The 19,363-nt window shown below is 39.9% G+C and overlaps 1 protein-coding gene across 5 annotated transcripts; it reads right to left on the reverse strand.

The window, feature by feature from the left end:
- Window positions 1-565: 565 nt before the first annotated feature.
- On the reverse strand, window positions 566-14,420 carry mapkap1 (MAPK associated protein 1). Of its 5 annotated transcripts, none has more exons than XM_037979372.1 (13): window positions 14,259-14,420; window positions 11,511-11,988; window positions 9,017-9,055; window positions 8,432-8,521; window positions 7,746-7,894; window positions 6,810-6,982; window positions 6,483-6,659; window positions 5,548-5,657; window positions 4,573-4,683; window positions 3,967-4,107; window positions 2,541-2,678; window positions 2,161-2,258; window positions 566-1,241 (listed from the first exon to the last, which is right to left on the reverse strand). In XM_037979372.1, the coding sequence occupies exons 2-13, from the start codon at window positions 11,794-11,796 to the stop codon at window positions 1,119-1,121; spliced, it is 1,635 nt and encodes a 544-aa protein (XP_037835300.1). In that variant the 5' UTR covers window positions 11,797-11,988; window positions 14,259-14,420; the 3' UTR covers window positions 566-1,118. The 5 variants fall into 5 exon arrangements, with proteins under 5 accessions (XP_037835300.1, XP_037835301.1, XP_037835299.1 ...); XM_037979373.1 differs by having other exon boundaries at window positions 4,573-4,680; window positions 14,230-14,420; XM_037979371.1 differs by having other exon boundaries at window positions 14,230-14,420.
- Between the last annotated feature and the right edge of the window lie 4,943 nt (window positions 14,421-19,363).

Raw genomic sequence — 19,363 nt, forward strand, 5'->3', positions numbered from 1 at the left:
TGTCTCCGTGTGGTCCTGTGTGTACCCCACCCCACCCAGTGACCACCCTCTCCCCCACCCTGAACAGGAAGGAGAGGGTAAACAAAATGTTTCATGATTGCATGACAAAAAACTACAGAATATATATGACCGGGATGTGACATAAGTTTCACTTTGGGTTTCCTTGCAGCTTAACATAGCACCTGACGGTTTCCTGTCTAAATGTGCTCATTTATCGTTCTGTGGTCAGTCCCGTCGCTCATGCAGTTGTTATACAGATATGAAGGTTTGAGGAACTTTAATCTGCCTAAACAGTTTAACGTCAGTATTTTAGGCCCGTCTGTCAAACTGCAGACTGCTTTGTTCCGTTTCTACACGATAATTCTCTGCAGATTTTAATAAAATCTGAAAATGAATTTAGTTTCTCCTAAACGTTTGGGCGCATATGATTGATTTTTACTGAGGAGGGGATTTGCTCTTTAATAATCAGTCTAATATTGATCATCTTGCACAACAATCCTGTCCCGCTTGTCTGGTGGTGATCTTTGTAGATGGTTGTATTAAATTAAAAAAGGAGAAACAGAAGGCAGATGGAGGTATTTTTAAAAGAAAAATCCAGACTGAGCTAATACGGTTTCATAATTTCATTTCATTTCCCGAATATAAAATGTCTATGTATAGTACATAAAAAAAAAAAAAGTGACAATTTAAATCTGTTAAAGAAAAAGATCAGAAGCAGATTTTTTAGCAAGAAGCTCTGATTTGTTTGTTGGGCTAACGTGGGCAGCTTCTTGAAGACGTACAAACCCATCCTGAGGGACAGCGCTTAAATACAGAGAAAGTGAATAAACAGAACTGCAACATGACAGCCAAACTGTCTATGATTCGCTTCTTTTGAAGTTAAAAAAAAAAAAAGAAGTCTTTTTTTATTCAAGGAATCTCTCCCTCTGTAGAGTTTCTGATTCTTCAGCCCAGATCAGCTCGAACAGAAAAGCTTCCTGTTCTCTGTCAGCTGCTCTCTTCTCTCGTCCGTCGGCCTCCGTTTCAAGGAGCCTGATGCTCTCCGTGTGCGAGACTGAAAGGCCTCACGTCTGCGCACAGACGGGCTTGTTGGCAGAGTGATCTCAGCAGATCCCCGTTTACTGGCCGCTCTTCTTGTCCTTCTGGAAACTGAAGCTAGTGCGGCGGTTCAGCTTCCTTTGCTTTTGGGCGAAGTAATCAGCCCGAGAGGTGCTGGCCCGGGACTCCAGGATGTAGTTCACCTACGAAACAAACAAAAGGACTCATTGGTGACGTGGTTCACACGCTCACTGGATGTATTCAGCTGGACCACAGACATGTGCAGACTTTAAAGGGATAATTTGGCCTGAATGAATCTCAGACTGAAGTAGGTTGCTGTCATCTAAACAACTCCAATCTCTCATAGCTTTAAATTTCTTAGTAACTTATTTACCATATTCTCCGGACTTTAAGGCACACTTAAAAGCCTTCAATTTTCTCAAAAAACGACTGTGCACCTTATATATGTAAGAAGTCGTGATGTTTTAGTACAACTTTGGTAAACTACAAAGCTGCACCGCTTGCAGCATCAGGCCGTACTCGGGCGTACTGAGCGTACTCCGTGAGCCGCACAGACTCCGCACATACTGTCCACGTCACCAGACGAGGAGGAAGAGATCGCTTTCCCCTTAGCTTTAAAAAACAAAAAGAAAAGAAGGAGCCTTTAGCCCTGTTTCTTCACCACCAGAGCAGCCACCGCACACCTGCCAGTGCTGCACAGAGAGCGGCAGTCAGCTGCGCCTCGGGTATGACCTCCTCAGAGAGAAGCACCCCGAGTATGTGGGGGCCTTTATGTCGGTGCAGTATTCTACGAAAAGACAGGGGGCTGTTTTGTTTTGTTTAATGCGCCCTATAGTCTGCTGCGCTTTATATATGACAAAAGTTTGAAAATGGATCATTCAATAACAATGCGCCCTATAGTGCAGAAAATACAGTATATGGAATTAACAGCTGCAGCAGCATTTCTGGTCAATTCCAATACGAATTTCAAAATTATATTTCTGCTAAATTAACTGTGTAATGCAAAACAAATTAATATTAGCGTTTGAAAGACCAACTATCACACTTTAAAGGTTCGAACTTAAAAGCAACAGGCCATCTCACATTTTGGACAAAACTCACCTTCAGCACAATCTCATTGACAGTAGCAGCATCAGACTCAAAGTAGAGAGGCTTATAGTCGTGGTTGCTGAGATAGGTGAGCTTAAATATTGCGTGACCTGTTAGATAAGAGAGAAATGTGTTTAATGTAGCATAAAAATAAAATCATAGATCATCATTGTCAACCCCTCCTTTGTTTGCAGACTTTAACGCTGTTGTGTGACCAATCCCCTACAACTAAATTGACAAAAATACATTTGATTTTTGTGGGATGCAAATTTGTAAATGATATTAATTTGGTCAAAGGTGTTATTATTTATTTTTCAGCCTCGAGTTACACACAACACAGACTCTTTCCTCTGTGTGAAAGCATGATAGAAAGCAGGAAGTGGGGGTCTTACTGGGGCTTCGCTCCTCTACGAGGTCGCAGGCACAGAGGTGGTCCGAGTCGATGGAGATGGGCTTCTGTCGAATCCAGAACTTGGTACTGGCCTTCTGATTGGTAACGGGATCGATTTCCAATTTCTCTCCTGAAACACCTGAAAAGACAGTTTGTGCGTCAATCCATTGTGTTAAATGTATATCGCAACTTCGGCCCCCCCTCTCGGCAATAAAACTGCACCATCACGTCGGCTTCACTCTGCAGCATGTGAGGTTTGGACCCTAAACAGTCTACAAACAGGGCTGTGCTCAAAGACAAAATAAGACCATAAAATAGTTTGTTGACGTACAAATCAGAGACAAAAGTGTTTAATTTATGACAGTATTCCGTATCTAGATCTAGAGCTGGCTGGTGGTTTGAGAGTGGAAACCAAGCTGTGACCTCAGACAGAATAGTGGTCATAAAAATTATCATTTTTACAAACATTTTATCTGCTACAAGTGCTCAAAGTTTCTGAAGTGAGGACACAAAGAAACGAGTTCTGCGGAGTTAATTTCCTGCCAAAACGTTGCAAACAAATAAAACATATTTCTCAAACTGTCCTCAATTGTTGCAGACACATAAAACATGTTTTACAAACTGTCCTCGAGTAAAAAATCATCTCTCCTCGAATACGAAATAATTCCACAGTCTGTGCCAAAAGTCACGCAATACCTTAGATCAGGGGTGGCCAATCCTGGTCCTGGAGGGCCACCATCCTGCATGTTTTACTTGTTTCCCTGCTCCAAAACACCTGATTCAGTGGTTAAATGACCTCTTCATGTTCTGCAGAAGCCTGTTAATCACCCATTGATTCAAATCAGGCGTGTTGGAGCAGAGAAACAAGGAAAACATGCAGGATGGTGGCCCTCGAGGACCAGGGTTGGACACCTCTGCCTTAGATGGAATTAGGCATTCTACCCCCGTCGACAGCAGGGGGCGCCATCGAGACAACTGAAACATGTCGGGACGATATAGAGGAGCGGTTGGGTCTGAGGAAGACTGGCGTTAAACTGATATCTCACCTGAGGGGTGCTCATCGTGTTAGCAGTGAGACATCAGTTTAATGTCTTCCTCAGACCCAACCGCTCCTATATATCCTCTTGGTGCGTTTCAGTTGTCTCGATGGCGCCCCCTGTTGTTATGTCATTTTGTACTTGAGGACAGTTTGTAAAACATGTTTTATTTGTTAGCAACATTTTGGCAGGAAATTAACTCCACAGGGTTCTGTAAACATTCCTGTTGTCCACAAGCACCCGGTGAGACACAAACTTGAAAACGTTTGCTACATTAGACGCTTCGACCAAAGCCTGAGTGGTAAATCCCTGTAAACACCATTTAATCAGTTTCTGAAGGTATCTGCCACAGCTTGACAGGACGACAGCAGCCTTGTGAGCAGAACGGACCTAGCTGGACATCCGTGGTGAAACGCAGTTTGTGGATCATGCTGATCTTAAAGGACTTATAGTGGTGGCTGCTCAACATGTCTTGGACTGACGTGATGTCGATGGGAGGGTCCTCCTCTGAGCTCTCCTCCCCTCTGGAGCCTGGAGACAAAACAGGACCAAAGAGATCAGGCATGTGATCCAAACTCAAGTGTCAGCCTGAGGTTTTTATTAATACACCACCGAGTAAACCTTAGAAATGTCCGGAGTTTCATTTTAGCTGTGCTTTAAAGGCTGTGAAAATGAAAGTTAACTAGTCGAAGCACTGGAGGAACGTTTAAAGAGAAGAGAGGGATTTCTACAGAACAGAGGCGGTGGTTAAATTTAGCGCTCTGGATGATTACCCTAATTGTTCAGCAGGTTCTCTTTAAAAAGAACAATTTATTTCAAAAAGTGAGAAAAAATATATTTACGTTAAAGCTTATTAAGAGTGTTTTTCCAGTTTCCAGTGCTTCAACATCCCACTCACCTGTATTCAAGTTTAATGTATTGATACGCTGACCAGAACAGCTGTGATAAACTGTTAAACAGCCCGCAGGTATAAATAATCCGACCGGGATTACTCACTGTTTTCTCTGACCAAACAAAACTCCAGGGTGTTCTGGTTTTCTAGCGTCGAGTCCAGGTCCACTGCAACATTCGGCTCCATCTGCTTCTCCAGACGGTACATGGGCCCTGCTGGAGAACGAGAAACTTATGCTTCTTGAACGCACAGACACCGCTGTAGGTCAGGGCCGCGGTCCGCTTCAAGGGCGCCATTTGAAAACCAGAGGCGGCCCGACGATTTGAAATGGCAAAAGGAGGTTTTGGCTCAGAGCTTTTTGCGTCTTAGCCTGTAAGCAGGCTGCTGCGAGAAGATAGCGCGAGCTGGCACCAGCCCAGACAGCTTTGCTTGAACTTCAAAGACGAGCTGAACTTTACTTTAGCGGGGCACTTTCTGTCGTTTAAAAGTGGTCGCAGCAGACTGAATCTGCAGCTCTTCCTTTTAAACATCTCTCTGCCCCGATCGTCTGCGAGAGAAAATACTGTTTTTGTCGTCAATATAGCAACCCCATCAGAGGATTTACAATATCATCTTTTCCATTACCATCATATGGTCTGATGTATTGCTTCCGATGACACAAAGAACAAGGTGCAGCGATTCAAATAAAACAGAGCGTTCTGTCTGAGGAGTTATTTTACGTGTTAATTAGACCATAAATCACAGCATGGCTGATGTGTTCAACAAGGTTTTTAAGACGTTCTTTTGTGGCACCAGAACAGAAGCTAATTATGCAGAAACTCTACATTCTTATCAAACATGGAGCTGCTAGTATATCCAAACTGCACTGTTCCACTACAGTATGTTAGACCAAAAAAAACCCCACCAAGATAAACGCTGTGAGTGTACTTTTTCAAGAAGAAAGAAGGAAAAAGAGTGCGTAAAAAAAGGAGACCGTATGAATCTTTGCTCGTGTGTGAGTGTGTGTATGAGGCAGTGAGAAAGTAAACCACTCGATCTTCTGAGGAAGACTAGAGGGTAGAGGGTGAAAGCGACAGTACCTGAGCCTTTCTGAGAACCTTTCCTCTTCTTTAGTGCTTTCTGAAGAATTTCCTTCATAGTTACCTTCAGGCTGTCCACAGGGATTAGAGAGAAACCGTGAGCAGCATTTCTGAAAGGAAAAAAAAAGGTGGAAACGTTCAAGGGCGGGGCAAGTTCTGAGGAAATATTAATGTGGGGCTGTAGCTCAAAAGTAGAAATCGAGCATTAAGTTAATCCCTGTTTTTGTGTTCGGACACAGGCGGCTGTGTGTTAGAGCATCAGAGAGTTGGAGGTTTGATTCCTGGCAGCAGTCACATGTTGAAGTGTGACGACACTGAACCTCCGATGTGCCCCATCGGTGTGTGAATGAAGTGTAAATGATCTAATCTAGACTATAGAATAATTTATTCAGGTTAGCTGTGTAGAGATGTAGCAGAGGACTGGATGAATGTGTGTGGATGGGGAAATGAGGACAGATTGTAAAGCGCTTTGAGTGGCCTGGTTGACTAGAAAGGGGCTATATAAGTACGGTCCATTTACCATTTAATCATGATAGTTTGGCAGAGTGGACTAATGAAGACCAAGGCCTTCTAATCTGAACATCACTAACAGGCAGAAAGCTTCAACACACTTTAACTTTTATTATAAAGGTGCTCCAATAGGCAGCCAAGATATGCAGCAACTTTATTTCTACGCAGATAAAAGAAGATTCTGGAGTAAATTAATGGTAATATTAAAAAAAGTTTATTTCATTATGTGTGTGTGTGTGTGTGTGTGACTGCTATTTCCTTTGACATTTCAGTGACACTAGTGAAAGTAATATAACACTAAATCTAATTTATTACAACTAAAATCTAATGAAAGTCTTAAATCCCAGCACTACTGGCTCCTACATAACGCACTCATTTAATCATTTTCATATTTATGTTATTACTGTTTTTTTATTTGAACTTACATTCTGACAAACAGTGACTGTCTGGAAGTGAGGCCTGGCGACGAATATTTCTCCACCAGCGCCAAAGTGCTGAAGCCAAACTTGTGGATTGGCTCGTTTGAGTCCAGAGGTGGGAAGTCCGTGTCCACCTCACCGTCATCCTCAGCAATGTGGAGGCAGTAGGCGTCCACGTTCTCGCTGTGGACAGGAGCAGAGGGACGTTCTGGTCACGTGATTCCCTCCACTGTCAGCTTAGAGCTGTATCAATGGTTCGACGTCTTTAGCTGCCAATCCTCTCCCCCGTACTTCCACACAGGCTCATCAGTAAAGACGACTGTTTGTACTCACTTGAGTTTGGGCTCCCTTCCCTCGCTCGTGTACTGCCAGCAGATGAGGCCAATGAGGTCATGGACGCGGGCGTTTGCGATGGTGACCACGGTCATCGGATGCACTTTCTCCTGAGTCAGCTGCATTGAGAGGTAGACGTCTATCTTCTTCGTAGCCGTTGTGCCAATGTGACCCTAAAGATAAAAGAAAGTAGGAGCTTTCAGCAGAGAACGACGGCGAAACATTTTAACTTGTGTAGCAAACAGCTCTGTCTGCCTGCAATACGGCTGACTACTTTTTTTTTTTTTCCCTCTCTGCTCCTGGTGGAAGGCGGACGTGTTTCTTTTCTCTCTGTCTCTCTGACTCCTGACTCCTGTACAAAAATACAGGATACTCCTGTATCCTGTATTTTTGACTGCCTTAGCTCATGCTTAGATATGTCTGGTTTTACTTCGGCTGTATAGCGGGCCTGGGGTACTTTTAGATAGTTCGGTACCGTTAGTTTTAGTTTTAGCTTAGTTTAGTTCTGCACATTTAGTCATGCTTAGATCTGTTTAGTTTAGCTTAGCTTATTTAGCCTTCCTGTACACTTAGCTTAGTTACTGTACAATTAGTTATCTTGTCATGTTCTGTAACTCTGTCTGTAATTTTGTTCTTGTGTTGTAAAGCACTTTGAGTCGCCTTGTTCTGAAAAGTGCTATATAAATAAATGTACCTACCTACCTACCTACCTAGTGTGATGTATTTTTGACCTTACAAATAGAAGACTGGAGTCAGAGCAATATGAAACAATTCATACTGGCCAGAAAAGGTTAGGTTACACGTAAAAATGCCTCCAAAGTAAACTGGCAGAAAGCAGCCTTCATATTAAGGTGGATCAGTCCGACTTGAGACAAAAGTAAAATAATTCAGTCGATCCATCCGTCTGTCCTCGCTCCATCTTAATACAACACTCACCTTGCCATCAAACTTGGAGTATTCATTAAAGGGGTTGTTGAGCTGCTGTGGACACTGTTCCAGTCGCAGCGATAACGTCGATTTAGCACCCGTTGCCCGCGGCCGGTCTTTATAGTCCCGCTTTTCAAACAGGGAGCCCAGATCCTCCACTGGACAGAAAATATAATAAATACAATAAAACACTTCGTGTAAAATGATGCTCATTATATAAAGCTTCATAAAAAATACTATTATCATTTAAAACTTCTGAATATTTGAAAGATGGAAAACTGGATAGAATTTAGTCACAACCCTACTAACTAGTTTATTTAACATAAAATTACAGAGCATGTCATCAAAAATAATAATAATAATAAAGCTACACTGTATACAGAATATTTTACCACTGAATCTTAGTCACATGATGTCATTTCTGTCTCTGAGCCAAATCCAATGTAATAACATTCACATTATTTATCTGTTTCATAAGAACTTTTATTTTTATCTTGCTGAATTATTGAGATACATTTCTGAAGAACTGAGTGGCTCTAAGTGTTGGAGCAATATTTTTTTATTTAACCTCTTTTTAACGAGACAGTAACAAATTAAGAACAGTTTCTTATTCATTAATTATAAAAATTAAAACATTTTCCTTCAGACTCTTTAGCACATCTCTATGATAAAGAATTAAAGTCCTCTGCCCATACCGGACTGGGAGGATGTCCGCTCCTTCCACTGAACATTTTTACATTTTATTTGGTTTTGCCGTTCCTTCCTTAGCCTTTCAAGCCTTTGGGCTGGAACGAAAAAAAAAAAGAAGAAGACATTTTATATTGTGTTACATGCAAACAATTCAGATAAATACTTCATGATTCATACAATTTATTATCTGTGTTTATGTACATATTTTATTTCAAATACAAATTCATATAATGACAGCTTCAAAAAAAATAAAAAGTGCAGCTTTATTTAAATTTCCTCCATGGCTCAAATAAAATAATAAAAATTTTTGTTATGGTACATTTTCACATTTTACCATTATAAGTAGAAAGTAAATATGAAACATGAATAATAATAACCAATTAAAATAAAATAAAACTTGTAGAAATCTTTGGTTCAGTTCAGGCTGTATGAGACATAACGTTTGGCATAAAATAAGCACTGAATACACAATGCAGTGGCGGCAGCATCATAATTTGGGGCGCGTACATTTAAAGCTGCAAGAACAAACAACAGGAAATGAAACTTTTACCGTTTATTAGGAAGTTATTTGTTTAACCCAGGCGTCTTACCAGCAGCCCCAGGTTTCTCGCGGCTGTCGTGTCGGAGTCCTGATGACACAGCCACCACAGGTCAGAATCCAAACTCAAGTCTGAAACTCTCAGAGGATTGCAGTTTTCGACCCAAACCCCAGAACCTCGAGCATCACGCCACCAAACGCTTAACAGACATCTAGAGAGCCAAAAGGGAACGTATCGTCTACCTTTGGACTCCCTCTCAGTAAAACCACGATCACCTTTAAAGTCAAACGCCTGAAAGTGGCTTAAAACAGATTTGCAATCTGTTCATTTGATTTTAACTCACTTTACGTTGATTTCTTTAAACCACAAATCGAATCCGAGATGCACCGATCAGTAAGGAAGTGGAGACAGTAGGCCAGCTGCAGTCTGAGCCTACTGCGGTCCAATTTACCTGCATGAGCGGGATGATAACTCACTTCATGCACATCACATGCAAACAATAACATCAGACGCAGAAAAGGAAAAAAAAAACTCATAAAAAAAGGTCAAAATTTGTAATAACTGCAAGGCTAAAATGATTCATGACAACCAACCGAGTCGTGAAAACGACAAATCGTTGGATGTAGGCCCAATCTGATCACTGCGATCGGTGCATCTCTACATCGCCCTGAACACCCACAGCCCAATTTAAATCCAATTCACTCCTTCGATGATAAACACAATGATTTGATGTTGATTTCAAAACAATATTAACACAATTTCAGGAGATTTAACATCGTTGGAAGATCTTGCGTTGTACCAAAGTGAAAATAAAACAGAGGTAATAAGAACAGAATAACCCTCAAATACTAGTTCATTTCTTTTTAAAGTAAATTATTATCAGATTCGCTGTAAATAATGACACACTAGATTTGTGAACTGAAGAAACTTGCCTCTGATCATGTTGATGAAGACGGAGCAGACAAGTATTCAGAAACTTGCACTTTATTCTAAAAAATAAAACTTCTGACATCGTGTTTATCAGTAATAACATTACGTTACAAAAGGAGCTCAGCTATGGAGATCCTATAGTGTTTTTTACAAAAAAGGAGCAGCAGGTCCAGAAGGAAACACTTGTTAGATCCCACAGATTAAAATAAAATAAAACTTGAATGTCAAACTGAAACTCCTGATAATGCAGATTGTTGAAGCAGATGGCATCACTGTGACAAAGGGTCAGATTTCTGTTTTTCCTTTTTTTGTTTTTTTTCCATCTAACTTGGGGTTTATTTTAGTACATGTCTGAGTTTCACACTTCCTGTTTCTTAACTCAGCTGACCTGATTTTAGAGATGCTAATAAGTTTAGCACAAAAAGTAAGGAAATTTGTGTTTGGTTGATTATTTCTTAGTTGCAGTAAAGCGTCTTGGCAACAAGTCTTATACCGCTGGAATGCCTGCTTATTTTCTCTTAAATGGTGCCACATTTGTTAGGTTGTGCAGCGGAGCTGAGTTTGTGGGTTGCATGCATGAGAAACTTGCCAAAATCCTCTCTGTGAATGGCAAACACCTTATTCTGTTATCGCCTCTGGTTCCCCAGGTGCTCAGTCAGGTGCCTGATTGTCAGCATCTGTGGGCAACCAGCGGGAACCCCATATCTCCACAGTCTGGGACCAAACATGACAACTCTCTTTCCCACAGAGTGGAGTTTATCAGAGATTAACTCCAGAATTTGGGAGTGGCGAGGATGGAACGGCCTGCCCCATTAACTTGTGCGATCGGCTTGGACGTGCTGTTCGTTCCAGAGGGATTCACACAACCACACTGGCTAAACCTTCAGAATTACTGGTTAAAGAATGGGATGCTATCCCACAGCGGTGTGTGGCCAGGCTGGGGAGCAACATGAGGAGGAGGTGCCAGGCTGTTGTGGCTGTGTATGGTTCTTCCACATGCTACTAAGGCCCCTCTTTGTTAAATGAATACATTTTTTAAATGCAATCCTGCTCAAAGTCGCTTAAATCTCCTTTCTTCCTCATTCTGATGCTCTGAACTTCAGCAAGTCGTCTTCACCACATCTACATGCCTGAATGCGTGAAGCTGCCGCCATCTTTTAGATTGGCGACCTTAAATGTGATCTGTGTCCCACAGAGAAATCAATGAAATTCACACAGTCGTCGAGGAGCCAGTCCCAAGCTTTCTATAACTGCAGCAACAATTCTCAATGACACACAATTTTATTTGAGTCACAACAAATAACAAACAAACAAAACTGGTCCAGATTAGTTGGTGTAGATTCTCAGTCATCCAGGACATGGTAAATCCAAAAAAAGGGTGAAAAAACAAAAACAACTTCAGCTTCAACTTCGTCTGCAGCTACAGTCCAGTTGTTTTTGTTTCTTACCCTTTTTTTTGGATGGTCCAGATTAGACACACAACCCCCTCCAGATATAGAGGAACAGGCTTTCTGGCTGCCTTTGCCTTACTGAGCTCTGAAAGGTGTGCCTGACAGAAAGCCTGCCCTAAAAGGAAAAAAGAACAAAAACACCCAGAAGCTGAATATGAGCTCACCTGTGTTGGAGCGCCGACGAATGCCAAAGTCCCAGCTGGAGGTGATGTCCATGGACTGAGAGAGGTCGCAGGTATGATTGTCCACCACGCCATCGGTGCCGTCGCTAACACAGCTCGACCCGGACGATCCACAGCTGCTGCTGCCGGGCACCAGAGTAAGCTGGCACTTCTCCAGGTCCACATCCTGGTCTATTAATACCATCTCACACATTCCTGTGTCGTCACTGGTCACATGAGACTGTCTGATGTGAGCCAGAATAATGGCTGGATTGTCCAGGAAAGCCATTTCCTCTGCTTTAAAGAGCGAAGCTTTGGAGGGTTTTTGCTTTCTTTTACCTTGTAGCCTGTATATGAAACAATCCGCTTCTTTTAGCTGCTGTTGAACTGTGTTAACAGAGTGACTGATGGCAAATAGAGAGGCATCTTTGTTTCACTCCGGACTATTCCCTCAGCTCCATCGGAGAAGAAGTGCCAGTGCCTGTTTAGAGTAAGAAGACTGTTAGTGAATAAATTAGGAGTATTAGTTGGTTTACATCAGAATCATTGTTCTCTTTGTCCAAAGATCAACGTTTATGGACTTCAAGTGAAAGGTACGAAGCTCCAAGTTCCTGAGAGTGATCTGCATGGGAGTTCAACGATTCACAGAAAGGAACGCAGTTGAAGAAATAATAATTTAAAAAAAGCTCCAATCCTGCTTTAAAGTTATTTCTTTCACTGAACAATATTTCTATTTTACTCAGGTGATAAAACCTTTTGAAAAGCAAAAGGTTACGTGTAAAATATGCTATGAAATTAGTGACGTTCTGCTCTGAATCTAGTTGTCCGCAATGAACTGGCGACCTGTCCAGGGCATCCTCCCTGACTGATCCCCTTGACTCTGAACAGGAATAAACTGGGCAGAGGAAATCAATTTACGGATGAATTTAATTGTTTTGAATCCGGAACAAAAACCAAATTGTGAAACCAAAAATCAAAATCTAGTTGAACCATGACAAAATATACGACCCAAACAATCACACCCTGACTTTTATTTTATTTTTCAATTTGACAAGTTTTTTTTTTTTTTTAAATCAATGTATTTGCCAGACTTTGTTTAAAGCTTAGCTAACTTAGTGTATCCCAAACATGTTGTATAAACTTCTTACTGAAGCAGTAATTTTACCTAGGAAAAAGAATAAAACGTGATATATATCTCCAATTAAAGATGGTCAATCAGTTGATTTCAATCAGGCATGATATCGGCCACCTTTACAAGATCTGTAGTTACAGAATCAATTACAAAGTAGGAAAATAAAGACGTAGGAGCAGCTGCTACAACCAGCTTCCTGTAGCCGTCAGAATGCTTTTCTACCATTTATTTTGAAGTGTGCAAGTTCTTCTAAAGGTTGCTAATATAGGTTTACTTAGGCTAAGCAATCATTCTTATATTCTGAGCATAGAAAAAAAAAACATATTAGCCAAAAACAATAAGCAAAATAAGAAAGAATGGTGTTGCATATCAGCTATCATTCCTAAAGATCGACACCGGCCGTAGAAAACCAATCAAATCTACGTCACACCACAGTGGAAAGCTGAACTTTATTGCTTTACTAGCAATAATTTATGAGCTCTGATTGAGCTTCATTAGAGCTAAACTGTGCAGCTTAAAGAATCTGTGGAAATGAGAGAAAATAGTCAGGCTTTTAACTTCTCTTCAGCTTATCAAATACATATGCATTTACAATTAAAGAACCTTTAGTTTCCTTGTACTTTACACTTGGTAGGCTGTAAAAACACGACTAAATCAAAGCCGATGAAGCTCTACATCATATAATTCACTGGTTTTCATTCAGCGTCCATGACTATTTGAACTACTAATCTGCAGTTTCTTTATAAATCTGTCATTCTTAATAGTATTATATTAAACGATGGTTTATGAACAAAAAACATTTAATCTATTGTATCTTCTTTGGCAGCTTTATTTAAACCCTGTAGGAGAAAGTCTTGTGGTTAAGGAAAGAGTCCTTATTACTTAATGGTTTATTTAGACAAGCTTCAATGGGGTCAACTTGAAAAAAAAACAAAAAAACATTTGAACTTTGCAGACTTGACAGTGTGTAAGAAGACGTGAAAAGACGAGTCCTGTTTCAGAAGCTGATGGTTTAAATGTCTTTTGAGTTTACACTGTGCACAGGGCTGATGTTGACCATTTCAACAGACAGCTGAGAGCTAATAGCATGGCCAAAACAACCCCGTCCTGTGTTACATTTATCAGCGTGAAAAAACACCTTTATGCTCAGCAAACACACGGTGTGTTACCTGAACCATCACTGCTGCACACAGGGCTTAATGGGGACTCACTGGACATAACAACATGGCTCCTTTCTAGCTTTACGTGACGACGAGCTTCAGTGTCGTGACGCCTTTATATCACGTTTCATTCCCGATAAAAGACGCGTTCATTTCGCAGCACTAATAATCATAAACACCTTCGCGAAACTACGCTGGCTTTAGCCTCCTAAGCTAACCCGAACCCTAACCCAACCCGGGCCAGCGCTGAACCCAAAAGTCGCTTCGACAGCTAAAAGAAGCAGCGATGTTCACAGTTCATGTCCCCACTTTACAGATACGACAACTCCAATAAGTGGACCGCGAAGAGCATCAGCTGTTTCTTCTTGTTTGCTAAGACTTAAGATAGCCTGAACGCAGAGGCTGCCTGTGGTTTAGCCGCTCTCATTACCTCAGAAAGTACTCACGGCAAGGTCCCACCTCTGAAAATGACATCCGGCGACAAAGACAAATGTCCACAGTACTGCTTATTATCCATGGAGACTCCCAATAAAACCTACAGCTCTATTCAATGACAAAAAATATCACAAGATCATTACATAGCAAGCTGTGCTCGTCCTACCAGCAGTGAATCATTTTCACTTCCGGTTCACTTTCTTCAAAATAAAAGTCCGTAGTTTAATGCACATTTGTGACCTGTAAGGTCAGATGTACAGCGCACGTAAATTCCTACGTGAAAGCTTATTTACCAGTAAAATTGTTGTTATTGGTAGCTTTTTAAACCAATCATCATAACCTTTTTTTATTTTTGTAATTTGATAAATCAATTTGTTAAAATGAATTATGTAGCTCTGAAACTTTAATTAAAACTTCACCAAAAAAAGAAGCAGAATATATAGTAGCAAAAGAAAAGTGGCAGAAGTTCAAGAAAGTTGTGGTGAGTCATGAAGTTGTTGATCTGCTGGTGGAATCAGAAGAGCACTCATCTTTAGAGCAGGTGCATGTTTGTTTTTCAGTTCAAGGACATTAAAACAAAATATAATAGAAAAGCCATTTATTAAACTGTTCATTAGCAAGAAAACAAAATCCTATGGCGAGTTAAAAAAAACAAATAGATAGATAGATAGATAGATAGATAGATAGATAGATAGATAGATAGATAGATAGATAGATAGATAGATAGATAGATAGATAGATAGATAGATAGATAGATAGATAGATAGATAGATAGATAGATAGATAGATAGATAGATAGATAGATAGATAGATAGATAAATTGACTGACAAAGTATGGTTGGGTTTATAAACTGCAAATGTGCAAACAATAGAAATAAATAAATGAAAAGGAATATGATGATTTTTGTTGGTTTGTTTTAAACTATGGCTGGACTATGTACAGCCAAGATAAATAAGAAACCAAATAACCCAAACATTATGATTTATTAAGGTTTATCAACCGTCTTGCAGTACACCAAAACATAGCAAGCCGAATTTTAATAATAGGGATAAACCACAGGCAGCTATATGAATATATAAGCTGTGAAATTTTGTGCAAAACTCTGGAGAAGAGCCCTTTCTTCATGCAGACTTGCAGCCTATCAGAGTGGATTTATCATCCCTCAAATCCATCCCTACCTTCTATGAAATTTTAAACTTTGCTAAAAGTTCTCACAGCTATAAACTGGTTGCTTAGAGCTGCTTCTGCTAGTTATGTTCTAGTGTTAAGCGCTGTAGGGAGCTGAGGGAAAGAGGTGGGAAACTTTTTAATATGGTGGAAGCAGGGAGACACATTCAACAAGCTGACATTCTCACCATTGTTTTTCCAGTTCCCCAAGATACCGAGTGCAGCTGCACAAAAGAGTTATTATTGCAGGAGCTTTTTAAAGCCTGAAGTGCAAAACCAATCTGAACAAAGTGACTATAAAGGAAAACAATAAGATCATTCTAGAAAACACTAGTAACACAAGTTGCAGGAGGATTGACCTTTCCATAAATGTTCACCTTTCTATGGCAAGAATAAACTCAAAACACAGACAGGCTGAGCTAATGCGGTTTGGTTTGGTATTTTGTAACATTTACTGAAAGATCAACAAATGTCTCTGCAACACAAATCTCTACAGGGGAGACAAACCCAGTTACCCAGGGGGCAAAATGAAAAACCTGGTCCTAACCAAGGGCCTGTCTCAGTCAATATTTGTTGAAAAATATGTAATTGACCATAGTTTTTATGTCAAATTATTCATATATAAATATAAATGACCTTAAGATATAATATGTGGAATTTAGAACAAACATAATTACCGGAATAAAGAAAATAAAATCAAATTTTAAATGGCACATCATTAGCAATCCTTTCTTTTTTTATTTCTTAGCAATATATTTATTCACAAGCCATCAAATCAGCTAAAGTAATCTGTCAATATTTGTTCAAACATACAGCTGGCACTTTACTTTGAAAAGAGAATACAGAAGAAATAAAAAAAATCAGAATTAGACTTTCTATTGATTTGATGCACATTAGCTCAAGTAAGATTTTTTCACATAATTTCTCGGCTGTATGTTCAATAGGTCCCATTTGGATGTTCTTTCATTGCTCTTTCTGCATCAAAATCAAAAATTTATATAAAAAAAAATGTCAACTTCATTTTCTCACTTACTTACATGAGTGTCCAGTTCTGAGTACACTCAGTTTTTTTAACTAATCAAAGTGGGATGTATAAAATTGTAACGATGGCCATATCTGTCCCACAGGCCTTGAGTTGAACTGTTGAGTTGAGAGCTGCCGTGACATTTCACTGAGGGCTGACTTCTACTCTTTTAAACATTTGAATGGCTTTTTCAATATCTATTTGGAGAACCAGAAAAAGATTTTCTATATTAACAAATGTAGTTTGCATTATTCCTTGGTAATACATTTATTTATTGTATACATATACAATATATTACAAGTTTATTCATGGTTCCAAGAGTTTATTAAAGTAGAACAGGAGGCAGAAGTTTGAGTTCTCTCTTTTGGAACCATCTTCCAGTTACTGTCCATGAGGCTAACACCCTGTCTACATTTAAGACTTGGCTTAAGACTTTTCTTTTTGATAAATCCTATAGTTAGGGTTGGTTTGGGTTTCCTGACCTATCCCTTAGTTCTGCTGCTATAGGCTCAGACTGCTGGAGGACAAATTGACCACCTTTCTTCCCTCTGCTCTTTATTTACTTTCCATGTTTGTACATTCTATAATTCAGTGAATAACCTGTGTTTTCCTGTGTTTGGTTCTGGTTCTGCTGGAGGTTTCTTCCTGTTAGAAAGGAGTCTTTCCTTTCCTCTGTCACCATCGTGCTGCTCAGGATGGGAGACTGCTATGAAATGAAGATTTGACACAATCTACTGCTTTCTACGGACAGCTAACTTTGACTAATATATGTGAATGTTTTATATTATACCATAAATGAATTGACTGTATTTGAATTTAAATATAGATTTGAAATGGACCTGTTTTCTTTCTGTTTTTTCTTTTTGTATTCTGCCCTGAAATTACTTTCGTTGTGAATTAGCATAATATTTTAAAAACCAGACTTACTTACTGTATCAGCATGCCATGTTCTCTCACATTTTATGTTTCTTTGACCAGTTTTCTCTGGAGCAGATACTCCTCTTCACCGGATGATGCTGCCTCATTCATAAACCCTCTGTGGATAGCAGGGACAAAAAATGCTCCCACACTCTGTTTTTCCTCCTTTTTTAAAAATTATAAAGTAAAATAAACACCTACAATTAAGGACCCTGATAGCTGTTGTGTATTCGCACATTGTAGCACTTGTTTGTCAGCACTTTGTGTTTCCTGTATTTGTGCAGCACGAGGAAGTGAGATCAACAATGACTGACGGTTTTACAAATCATTTGTGAATCAAAACAGTTGCACTCAATAATTTGCTTTTTCTTTTACCTCTGACCTTAACTAGCTGACTACACACTTTTGATGTTTGTGTGTTTTTAATGCCATAAGCAAGAAAAAAAATGTTTTCAGTCTTTTTGTTGCCACTCAGCCCTGTTCCATACCTGGCTCGAGACGTCAAGTTGCACAAAACTATTCTGCATTTTGACTCCAGGTCATAGCTGCACCAAGTAAATTAAAATAAAAACATTAACAGCGTGTCAGTCACTTTACATGTTTGGAAAATTGAAATCTTTTCACTCAACTTGTCTTTGGCTTCACAACGTGTTGATATTGCAGAACTGAGTTATTTAAACTACTTCCTAGGCAGGAACTTGTGTCATAATCTAAATATAGTGATTGTCTTCTCTCTGTTGGACAGTGCAGACCATAAATAACCATTTGGATGTGTTTTGTGCCACTTTAAATCGAGAAAAGTGTTACAAAGCTGATTTTAGTTATAAGAATGTGAGTATTTAAAAGTGAACAAAACATGCTGCTGACTTCATGAATTATTCCCAATAGAATCTGCAACTTGGAGCTTTGCTGATAGTAACTAAAATGCCAGACCTCTCTCATAGTTGTATTTTGATCAGCTTTATTTGTTACTTTCTGAAATACAAATGAACTTGAATGCAACATGGATGCAATATGTCTCATGGGGCAGTGCTGCATCCTGTACCAAACCACTGGCTTGTGTAATGTTCAGCCTGAACCCGCAAAAACTGGTGTGACTTAAAATATCCAATGACTGTAGGAATAACTGACTATGTCCCTCAATTAAAGTTCACTATTTGAAGTATTTTGATGTTGTGAGCTTCTAATATTCGTTTAGAGTTCTTGCACCATTTGCTCTGTCCGTTCATGAGATCAAACTCAGGGCAGTGAGTGTAAAACAAACAAGTTCCTTGCTTACATTCATAAAGTGGCTCTTTTCAGGCCTCTTAAAGCATGTATACAAGCCAGCAGCAGCTTCTGCTCATTACGAGAGGCACTTAGCTCAGTAAGATAGATGGTTATACACACTTGAAGTGAAGTAATCAAATTATTGCAGCGGTTTTATTACAATAATGCAAATATTATTATTATGAATATCCTGGTTGCAGATCTACATCGAGCTGTAAGCAGTGCAACAAGGCAAAGAGCAAGTTATAAATCATCAGAAGGGAACAGATGTGATGCTACGCGACAATCATGGTCTGCAAATCACAACAGCAGCTATCCAAGGAGATTGGAGATGTTTGGCATGAAAAAAAAATGTCTTAATGAGCCTCCAAAGCTGCGTTCCCTGGAGCGACCATGTTGTGAGGTGTGTGGGGCAGCAGCGCTAACATACAGAATCAAAAAGGGGCCATCGAAGCCCCCTTCTATATCACTCCATGACAGCGGAGGAGTGCACTCTGACCCCATCCTTTCCCAACTCATTCACATGCTCCAGTAGGAGGTTCATGGGTGCAAAACTTCAAGGCTGAGGAACAGCTTTTATCCTGGGTTAGTTAGGTTAGATAGCTCCTCAAAAGGACCGTTTTCCCACCCTCTGTCCTTAATAACACACGACCGACCGTACAGTCAAACCCAACATTTGTAAATACAATTCGTTTATTCATAACATCCATAACATTAGGGACATTTCCTACATTTCATTTTATTATTAAG

The sequence above is a fragment of the Kryptolebias marmoratus genome, linkage group LG14 (genome assembly GCF_001649575.2).
Source record: "Kryptolebias marmoratus isolate JLee-2015 linkage group LG14, ASM164957v2, whole genome shotgun sequence".
Classification (NCBI taxonomy): domain Eukaryota; kingdom Metazoa; phylum Chordata; class Actinopteri; order Cyprinodontiformes; family Rivulidae; genus Kryptolebias; species Kryptolebias marmoratus.